This window comes from Nerophis ophidion, linkage group LG04 (assembly GCF_033978795.1).
Source record: "Nerophis ophidion isolate RoL-2023_Sa linkage group LG04, RoL_Noph_v1.0, whole genome shotgun sequence".
NCBI classification, from domain to species: Eukaryota; Metazoa; Chordata; class Actinopteri; order Syngnathiformes; family Syngnathidae; genus Nerophis; species Nerophis ophidion.
The window spans coordinates 41383960-41395032 of NC_084614.1; the positions used below are offsets into that span (position 1 = coordinate 41383960).

Genomic DNA, 11073 nt, shown 5'->3' on the forward strand with positions numbered 1-11073 from the left:
GCGTGACGTCACGGGTAGTGGAGCTCCTCACATCTAAACATTGTTTACAATCATGGCCACCAGCAGCGAGAGTGATTCGGACCGAGGAAGCGACGATTTCTCCATTAATTTGAGCGAGGCTGAAAGATTCGTGGACGAGGAAAGTGAGAATCAAGGACTACAAAAAAAAAAGACTATACAGTGGGAGCGATTCAGATGTTATTAGACAAATTTATTAGACAGATGTTATTAGACAAATTTACTAGGAAAATCTGGAAAATCCCTTATCTGCTTATTGTGTTACTAGTGTTATAGTGAGATTATATGGTCGTACCTGTACAACCTGAAGGTCAGGTGGTGGCGATGCCCATCTCTGCCCTTCGCAAGGGCCCCCTTTCGAAACACGATGTTTCGAAATGATCGCTGCATAATACACTGTACTTTGTGTGTGTGGTCCAATCCAACCGTGTTTGCTTGACCGCTCTGTTCCATAGTAAAGCTTCACCGTCATCTTTCGGGAACAATGAAACACCGGCTGTGTTTGTGTTGCCAAAGGCGGCCGCAATACACCACTTCCCACCTACAGCTTTCTTCTTTGATGTCTCCATTATTCATTGAACAAATTGCAAAAGATTTAGCAACACAGATGTCCAGAATACTGTGGAATTATGCGATGAAAACAGACAACTTATAGCTGGGAACTCTGCTGGAACAAAATGTCCTCTACAATGCGTGACGTCAAGCGCACGCGTCATCATACAGCGACGTTTCAGCAGGATACTTTGGTGCGAAACTTAAAATTGCAATTTATTAAACTAACCCGTATTGGCATGTGTTGCAATGTTAATATTTCATCATTACGTGGTCGGTAGTAGTGGGTTTCAGTAGGCCTTTAAAACATTCTCATGTCGAAGAGATGTTAGCATTAAATAAAGTGTACTTTTTTTTAACTTTCTCTCTGTAAAATATATAATTTTGTTAGCATTAATTTAATATAGTAACAGCATTTCATGATTAATATCCATTAATTAAAATGTTTAATAAATGACAGTATAATAAACACACACCTGATTGAGGAGTCATAGTGTAATGACCTGTCATTTACACTTTTAGTGGTGTTGGAGTTTTTGTGTGGCCAAAAACGAATCAGTGGCCAAGTGCGACCAACCAACACACACACACACACACACACAAACTGTGTGTGTGTGTTGGTTGGTTGTGTGTGTTGTGGTTACGGCTGAATATAAACAGTTTTGCTCAATAAAGTGATAAATGTACTTTGTAATTCCTGTCCTCTTTAAAGTGTCTTGGCAGACGTTCCATTAAATAAATAGTGTTGACGAAAATTGTTTTATCTCTTAGGGCCGCTTGTATTCACCTGTCACTCACAAAATAAACAAATAGTTATGTGTTTATTTTGTTTAAAATACAAGATTGGATTTTATTTTGTGTAGGCAGAGGACGCTTTTCCTGATTATCGCCCCCCTTCGACTTGGTACAACCCCTAAAATTATGCAAAATTATATCTCGAAGGAATGTCTACAGTACAATCATGTTTCATATTAAACTGATTCAAAAGTTACTTTTCTTATTGTGCAATAGTAAGATATTCAAATGATCCAGTATAGTGCCGCTGGATGGCAACTAGTGGCCTCGTCGCTCGCTGGCATCTAAATTGTTAATCGCTAGCTATCTTAAATGCCAACATGACTATAATGATACAGTATTATAAGTTAGAGTTAAAGTACCAATGATTGTCCTCTGCATTTGACCCATCCCCTTGTTCACCCCCTGGGAGATGAGAGGAGCAGTGAGCAGCAGCAATCATTTTTGCTGATTTAACCCCCAATTCCAACCCTTGATGCTGAGTGCCAAGCAGGGAGGCAAAGGGGCCCATTTTTATAGTCTTTGTTATGACTTGGCCGGGGTTTGAACTCGCAACCTACCTATCTCAGGGCGGACCACAAGACCACTGAGCAGGTTATAATATTTATTCATGTTTTAATTTTTTTTTTTTTTAAGTCTAATCAACCGAAAATTTCACCACAACTTTGAGAACCCCGAGGGGTCACAGACCCCCTGTTGAAGACAACTGGAACTAGTTTTGGCTCTATGATGATCGACAGGGTCAGCATCAATTTTCATCTTAAACCGTATTTTTCGGAGTATAAGTTGCTCCATAGTATACGTCGCACCTGCCGAAAATGCAAAAAAACATATATAAGTCACACTGGAATATAAGTAGCATTTTTGGGGGAAATTTATTTGATAAAACCCAACACCAAGAATAGACATTTGAAAGGCAATTTAAAATAAATAAAGAATAGTGAACAACAGACTGAATAAGTGTACGTTATATGACGCATAAATAACCAACTGAGAAGGTGCCTGGTATGTTAACGTAACATATTATGGTAAGAGTCATTCAAATAACTATAACATATAGAACATGCTATATGTTTACCAAACAATCTGTCACTCCTAATCGATAAATCCGATGAAATCTTATACGTCTAGTCTCTTACGTGAATGAGCTAAATAATATTATTTGATATTTTATGGTAACGTGTTAATAATTTCACACATAAGTCGCTCCTGAGTATAAGTTGCACCCATGGCCAAACTATGAAAAAAACTGCAACTTATAGTCCAAAAAATATGGTAGGTATTACAGTAAGTAATAGAGCATCCGTCTGCAACGCAACAGGAAGAGATTTGTGAAGCTTTGTCACAAAATGTGCTCATAAATTTTTACCAGCACCTTCCCAGAAACTGATGACTCACCTGCATGCGATTCAAATTCGTTGGTTGCCAGCCCGCTGAGCCGACGTCCATTCACAGTCACCTCCTTCCTCTCAACAGGCAGAAGCACGTGTCCACCCTGCTGAACGTCCGAGGCATGATGCGTCAGGCAGAGCGTCAGGAGATCCTCAACATTGTCAAAGACTTCCAGTGCAGCTCTGCTTTGCTCGGCCGGGATCACGCCGTCTTTTCCGACATCCCCATTACCTCAGAGATGCACTGCATCAGCATCGGGTTCCTGCGCCTCGCCATGGCCGTCACCAACTGGCTCTCTGAGCACCGGCCCAGGAAACGACGCAGGAAAAGCACCAGGAACACGAGGCCGCCGTCGTCTGAGGCTCAGAACATGGAAGACATGACTAAACACAACAGGGAAGAATAGTGTGAAAGTAAGAAGAGCAGTTGGGGTCATACTGTGATGAAATGGATGAGATGTACATGCACCTTGACAAAGACCAGACAAGTAAAAAAAAACTTGACTTGAGGTACTGCTCGTTCTGTACACACTTAACACAATTATTCAACAATCTGAACTAACCTTGTAGTTTGTTTTAGTCCGAACTTATCGACCACAAGAAACTGTTTTAGCCTTTATTTCGGCTCACATCAGTATGAAATGATAATGCCATCATAGCAGAGCGAGTGCTATATTGCTTTATTGTTGTACCATTTATATACCCAGCTAGGGGTGTCCTGATCTGATATTGATATCGGATATTGGTATGATATCAGCAAAAAACATCCATCAGAATACGTAGACTTGAATCTGAATCTCCAAAACAAACATTAACTTCTTAACATCTAAAAAAGCACACAAGGTTGGTCTTTTTTTGTATTTTAGTCAAGTCTCTTACAAAAGGTAAACATTTTTATACATATAGGCTACTAGCAGCTACACAACAGCTAAGCACACTCTAGCACACAAGCTAGATATACGTAATAAGTGTCCTTAGTTGAACATTATTGCTGCCTACAATATAAACAAGTATTAGGTAATTATAGTTGCATATTATTTACACATACAAACGTCTCCGCATCATTCCATCCATCCATCCATTTCTACCGCTTATCCCTTACGGGGTCACGGGGGTGCTGGAGCCTATCTCAGCTACAATCGGGCGGATGGCGGGGTACACCATGGATAAGTCGCAACCCCATCCCATTTTGGCCCTATTTAAATTTTGTGTGTCTAACGAAACTTGAGACAAATATGTATCTTACATCTATTATACGACATTTTGTTCCTCATAGTTCAAACGTCGTTTAAAATATCGGAACAAAATGATTTTCTTGAACACCTTTTACGCTTCCATGTGAACAATTGGACACGTTGTAGTCGTCTACAATCGTGATTTTTTTGTTTTAAAATGTGAGTATCTTTGCCGACACATTTATTTCAGGAGATGTTGGTGAGGGGGCGGGGGTCAACGGCATCGTAGTGTACGATAATTTATGTACTCCTGCTGTCAAACATTCCTGTTTGTTAGCAGGATTGTTTGATACCTGCTATCAAACATTCACACTCACATTCACACACTAGGGCCAATTTAGTGTTGCCAATCAACCTATCCCCAGGTGCATGTCTTTGGAGGTGGGAGGAAGCCGGAGTACCCGGAGGGAACCCACACAGTCACAGGGAGAACATGCAGATTCCACACAGAAAGATCCCGAGCGCAAGATCAAAACCAGGACCTTTGTATTGTGAGGCAGATGCACTAACCCCTGTCCCACCGTGCTGTCGCAATATTCAACTCAATAATTTATTGTGACAACCAAAGGTCGCCGAAAAACACACATTTACCACTCTACTTCAAGTTAAACCTCAGGGGATAAAAGCTGACTTTTTTTTGTCCTTTCAGTAAATTTTTGCTGCATTTTTTTGGCTATATTTTCGTCGTTCTACTCCATTACAAAGGATTTTTCCGAAAATATTTTTTTTCATCTTGAGTTAAAATATTTCCACGTTCAATACCATCACAGGCGTACAATACATTAGCAGTTATTCGACAATACCCCAAAGCCAAACGGGATGTATATAAAGTCTGTTATTCTTCAAAAATGGCCATTTAAAACATTTTTTAAATTTTTTTTATTTTTTAATGTACTTTGTTTAAATCCCTAGATCAAATTCGGCCCTAAAAATATATATTAAACATGCAAAGTTTTCTTTTGGCTGTTTGTTTTTAACCCTTTAAAGTATTTTTATCAAATGATATTATGCTTGTATAGCACTTTTCTACCTTCAAGGTAATCAAAGCATTTTGACATTATTTCCACATTCACCTATTTACACACTGGCGGGAGCTGCCATGCAAGGCCCTCACCACGACCCACGACCCTAGGGTGAAGTGTCTTGCTCAAGGACACAACGTACATGACGAGGTTGGTAGCAGGTGGGGATAGAACCAGGACCCCTCCGGCTCCTGGCACGGCCACTCCACCACCACGCCGTCCCCATGATGTCATAGCTGTTAATTAGTAAACATTTGCATAACATTAATTTTTTTTACTAGTTTAGACTTGTGACATCATCTTATCAAAAAGCCTTCAAAAGGGTCACAAAAATCATTACTTGTTTATTTCTTTTAGGATTAGAGTTAATTAAGAAATTTAAGCAAAACAGTAAAGTTTGCACCCTTCAAAAACTTAAAATGGTCTACATATAAAACACTTCCTTGTAGTCTACATAACATGTAATGGTGGTTTCTTTGGTCAAAATGTTGCATAAATTATGTTTTACAGACCATCTTCGAACCTTTCTGACCATCTCCAAGACGCGTTGTTTTATTGCAGTCTTATTTACGTCCTCCACTTCAACAGCATCTGCTCCCTGTCATCCATGTTGTAGTTTTTAGGGCTTCCATATCGAGTCTACTGACGGATATGTTGGAACAAGACACTACTTTGTATTAGAAATGGCAACGGCGCAGGAGGCATGTGCATGTACGAGCCAGTCTGCCCCACAGCAATGGGATGGAGAAAAATAAGGAACTTATTGACAACACCGTCAGACTACAATAGCAGACTCTTACAAAACTCTTCGGGTTAAACTAAATCCCTAGTTAAGGGATTTAGTAGTATTAGGATTGGTAAAGGGGTCCGAAGGAGGAGAAGATGGCATACAAGCCCTCATGGATGCGAGCCCCCGTGAAGTTTGCTGCAATGTCCCATCTCATTCATCTCACTCATCCATTCATGCGCGTCACTAATTAGACGACGAGGCATTTGACTACCTTAAGACAGTGGTTCTCAACCTTTTTTCAGTGATGTACCCCCTGTGAACATTTTTTTAATTCAAGTAACCCCTAATCAGAGCAAAGCATTTTTGATTGAAAAAAAGAGAAAAATAAGTAAAATACAGCACTATGTCATCAGTTTCTGATTTATTAAATTGTAAAACAGTGCAAAATATTGCTCATTTGTAGTGGTCTTTCTTGAACTATTTGGAAAAAAAGATATAAAAATAATTAAAACTTGTTGAAAAATAAATAACTGATTCAATTATAAATAAAAATGTCTACACATAGAATTAATCATCAACTTAAAGTGCCCTCTTTGGGGATTGTAATAGAGATCCATCTGGATTCATGAACTTAATTCTAAACATTTCTTCACAAAAAAAAGAAATCTTTAACATCAATATTTATGGAACATGTCTACAAAAAAGCTAGCTGTGAACACTGAATATTGCATTGTTGCCTTTCTTTTCACAGTTTATGAACTTACATTCATATTTTGTTGAAGTATTATTCAATAATTATATCTATAAAGGATTTTATTGTTGCTATTTTTAGAATATTTTTAAAAAATCTCACGTACCCGTTGGCATATCTTCAAGTACCCCTAGGGGTACGCTTACCCCCATTTGAGAACCACTGCCATATTTCCATATTTGGAAATATCCACTTACATCACACTTAGGAAAAACATCACAAATAGGGCACATTCCAAACGGAAGTAAGTATGAAGGAAGGCAAGAATTTTTTATAAATATCTCCGCCATGCCGCCATGGTTTGATTTAACATTTTTGGGACTTAGGTTAGTATTTTGTACACCTGTTTGACTAATTTCACCTGATCACACTTTTCAAACATTTCACAATACAGTACAAAATAAAAAAGTATGTATGATTCGTGCTGATATCAGATCAATATCGGTATCGTGTGGGAAGTGAAAAAGTTGTATTGGGACACCCCTACACCCAGCCATATATACTATACTCAGTTTTGGTTTCTACTTCTAGAATATATAGTGATGTGTTGAACTCTCACTGTGAATGATATGGATCTATTGCTGGAAACCTAATAAAGACCCATTGATTGGGTAGACGAAGCACGTTTCAACTTTTCTCGTACAAAAAAAATGTTGTTCAAATCCTCACTTTCCCAATTGGCCAAGTAGATTTTCAATGTGAACATTTTGTTATTGAACAGTCTGCTTCTAACTTTAGGTGTTGTGGCCCCTGAACACGGGCGTGTCCTTCTGCAGCCTTTCTCAACAATACATACCAAACAGAGCAAGGTTCTGACGCAAACCCAACGCCGCCACTATATAAACACATGCACACTTGTGTCTTACTTGTTTATCTTAAGGATATGGCAGCTTTGTTCAGTATTTTGAGATCTTGAACTACGGGCTCCGCCGTGACCACTGCCTGACGCTCTGTCTCCGTAAAACAAGAAGGGTCATGCGTCCCCAAAGCCAGCGGCGGGATGTTTTTCGATAAACAAAGACTTCCTGTTGTCCACTGAGGTGCCAACAAATGCTTTTATTGGAGCCAAGTTTATGTTTTGCATTGGGGGGAAATCCCTCTTGGCTGTTCTGAGCGAAGGTGCAGCAAGCAAGAGGAGGTCTTTTCAACACAATTCAATCTGCACGCTCACCGCGTGTTTCTAACAGCTGTCAACCGTCAGATGATGCTTTTTCTCAGGGCCTCACATACTCTATTACTAAGGATGCGTACCACAACTTGGTGTCATAAACACATCAGTGCGAGGCAAAGAAGAGAAACCAGGACCGAAAACTAAGGAGCGAATTTCGGGGCTTTGATTAATCCTAACTATTAATTTAGTGGCACCAGAGGTGGGTAGAGCAGCCAAAAATGGAACTCAAGTAGGAGAACCGTTACTTTAGTATCACCTCATACCAACATTAGAATATAGTAGCGTTGCAGGCCTAAGTATTTGTTGAAAACAAGGCAAAGGTTTTGTTTAACAAGTATATTTAACATTATGAACAGTTTGAACAGTAGCATTGTTTTTTGATCAAGGAAAATAAAACACTACTTCAATCACATTATTCTTGGCAGACCACTAGAGCAGGGGTCGGGAACCTTTTTGTCTGAGAGAGCCAAGAAGCCAAATATTTTAAAATGTATTTCCCTAAGAGCCATATAATATTTTTTTTAACACTGAACACAACTAAACACGTGCATTTTTAAGTAAGACCAACATTTCCAGAGTATAATAGGTCTCTTATTCTTTGTATTGACGTTGTTATTCTGATGTTAACTGTGGAGGGGGTGTGGCCTGCAGCAAAGCGGGATGTTGCCAGGACCGGCCTCGAAATTAGCGACAGGTACATAGAAGGCCCACCTGGGCCTTGTTATCTAATCACCTGTCGTTCTGTTATAAACAGCAGCCAGGAGGAGAGACAGGGTAGGGGCTGGAGCCAGAGCGCGAGTGAGGACGAAAGAGAAAAAGACAATTGCTGGAAAGCAACTGAGAGAAAAATGAAATAAAACAATATTGTAACTCTAAAACAGACTCTTGGTGGTCTGGAGAACCCCCAGGAGGGCAAGCCCCACACTAACCAATAATAAATAAATTACTTCTTACCATTAACGCAACTTCTTGAACATAAAAAAAGCATGAGAATGTTTTATATTTTGAACGTTATTTTTAACACTGTGATTACAAGTGGAATTATTCATTACTTATCGTGTTAAGCAATGTCAGCTCAGATTTATCCGAGAGCCAGATGCAGTCATCAAAAGAGCCACATCTGGCTCGTGAGCCATAGGTTCCCTACCCCTGCACTAGATGGAGCCCATGTACACGTATCGCAGTTTGAGAACCACTGCTCTAGTGTAATATTACTCAAGTAAAAAGTAGTCATCTAAAAAAAAAAACTACTCAAGTACTATGTGTGTGTGCATGTGTGTTTGTGTGTGTTCTTGTATTTCTACCCTTCTTGAGACATCAACAAGAAAAAGTACCTTCTATAAGAGGACCGGTGAATAAGTTAGGGCCGAAATCATGGTCCGAATAAGGAAAACCATTGCATCTAATAGAGAATGTCTTATTTGCATCCCAGGTGGTTAAATCTATCAAAATTAGGGTGGTCCCAGAAAGGAGGGAATTTTCCAATTGACTGTGTGTTGGTTTTAAAAGTGCTCTCCCTCTGGTCAAGATATGAAATAACAAGTTTGTGTAAACATTTGAAGTGCTCCCTCTCTGGCCAACATATGTAATGGCAAGTGTGTGTAACAACTTGTATTGCGCTCCTGTTGACCACAATTAATTACAAAAATAAAATAAATATGTGTATAGAGACATACTGTAATTACTTGAAGTAAATAATGAAGATTAAAAACCAATTACAAAAAATAAATTCACAAAAAAAAATACATAAAGCTTACCTTTTTAATATTTGCATAGTTTGTACATATTATTAATGTTGTAAATACAAATAGTTTCTGTCTAAAAAGGGTGGTCCTAAAGATGGAGGAATTTTTCGGAGGTCTCAAGAAGGTAAGAAATACAAGAATATATGTGTGTGTGTGTGTGTGCGCGCATGCGTGCGTGCGTGTGTGTGCGCATGCGTGCGTGTGTGTGTGTGTGTGTGTGTGTGTGTGTGTGTGACAGAGAGCGAGCAAGAGACAGACACACTATTACAACATGTACCACAACATATGCACATTCTACAGTAACTTATGATGTTATAACAGGTCTAATGTTTCCATTTGTACAGCTATAATCTTAAAACAATTACAACTTACCGCAACATGTTTTCTCGAGTTGGAAGTGGAAATATTGGTAAAATTTTTACTGACATAGACGACAGCGCATAAGATACATTTTCTTTTTCATTGTTTGTGAGTAATCATTGAAGTCTAGAGGGCGATACATGATCAAAAGTATAAATTTAAAAAAAATAAATAAATAAATAGGTGCAGGAATGTGGCAAGTTGCTGACCAGCTTAAAAATTGTATGTATACAAGTATAAAATTCCTACGGAAATTCTGATGTGCCTGCTATCTGTGCCCTGAACCTCTGACCGGGAATCGATGGACGTACTTTTAAGATGGCACTGAATGTCCGAATCTGTGAGTTTTAGGTTCAACCATACAAAATGAGCTAAAGAAGTTGCCTAAAACATTAGTATGGAACACATCAAACATATGAGCATGTTAACGTTAGCATGCTAACAGCTAACATGTGTCACAAACGTAATATGACCTTGAGGTAAACAGATGCGAAATTAGCTAAAAAAAAAGCTAGCATGCTAACATCCACATGCTTACCAAGTTCGAGGGTGTATGGCTGCAGAATTAAAGAAAAAGGTGTCAAATTAGCCGAAAAAGTTTCAACATTAGCACACTAACAGTTAACAAGTGTCACATACCAAGTTATATGACTCTGGGATATACGGTTGCAAAATTACCTCAAAAGTTAGCATGGTAACTTTAGCATGCTAACAGTTAACATGTGTCACTTTCCAAGTTCTATGACTGTAAGGTGTATGGCTGCGGAATTAGAGAAAAAAAAAGTGGAAAATTAGCCGAAAAAGTTAGCATGCTGATGCTAGCATGCTAATGTTATAATGCTAGCACATGACCGGATAAGAAGAAATACCAAAATGCCATTTGTTGGTGTAAACATACAAAGTTTCAAAAAAAGGTAGTATAAAACATTAGCATTCTATTATAAGAGAAGCTACCATAAATCGTCAACATGCTAACATTCTCACTTGATCAAAAGCACTGAGTAGCAAAGTCCATGATTGACTAGGTTTAAACAAACAAAATTAGCTAAACAGCTTACATAAAACGTTACCTGGCTAACATTAGCATGCTAGCACTTAACTGGGTAAGAAGAAAAACCAAGGTGCAAAAAAGCTAGCATAAAACGTTAGCATGCTAATATAGGAGAAGCTAGCAAAAAACGTGTTCATGCTAACATTCTCACAAGTATGCTAACAGTTAGCCCCGACTGGCTCGACTCCACCGCATATTGAAAACAATGCTTTTTTACTAGTGGTGGCCCAGTTGTCTGTCTATGTTGTGTGT

The 11073-nt window shown here is 38.8% G+C and overlaps 1 protein-coding gene across 1 annotated transcript in view; it reads left to right on the top strand.

Moving 5' to 3' along the window:
* The window catches only part of exoc3l2a (exocyst complex component 3-like 2a), a 64256-nt gene extending 57142 nt beyond the window's left edge, over positions 1 to 7114 (top strand). Inside the window, exon 13 of the mRNA XM_061898071.1 lies at positions 2842 to 7114. Coding sequence (XP_061754055.1) covers positions 2842 to 3163 — 322 coding nt within the window. The 3' untranslated portion in view covers positions 3164 to 7114. The remainder of the gene's footprint in view (positions 1 to 2841) is intronic.
* The last annotated feature ends 3959 nt before the right edge of the window (positions 7115 to 11073 follow it).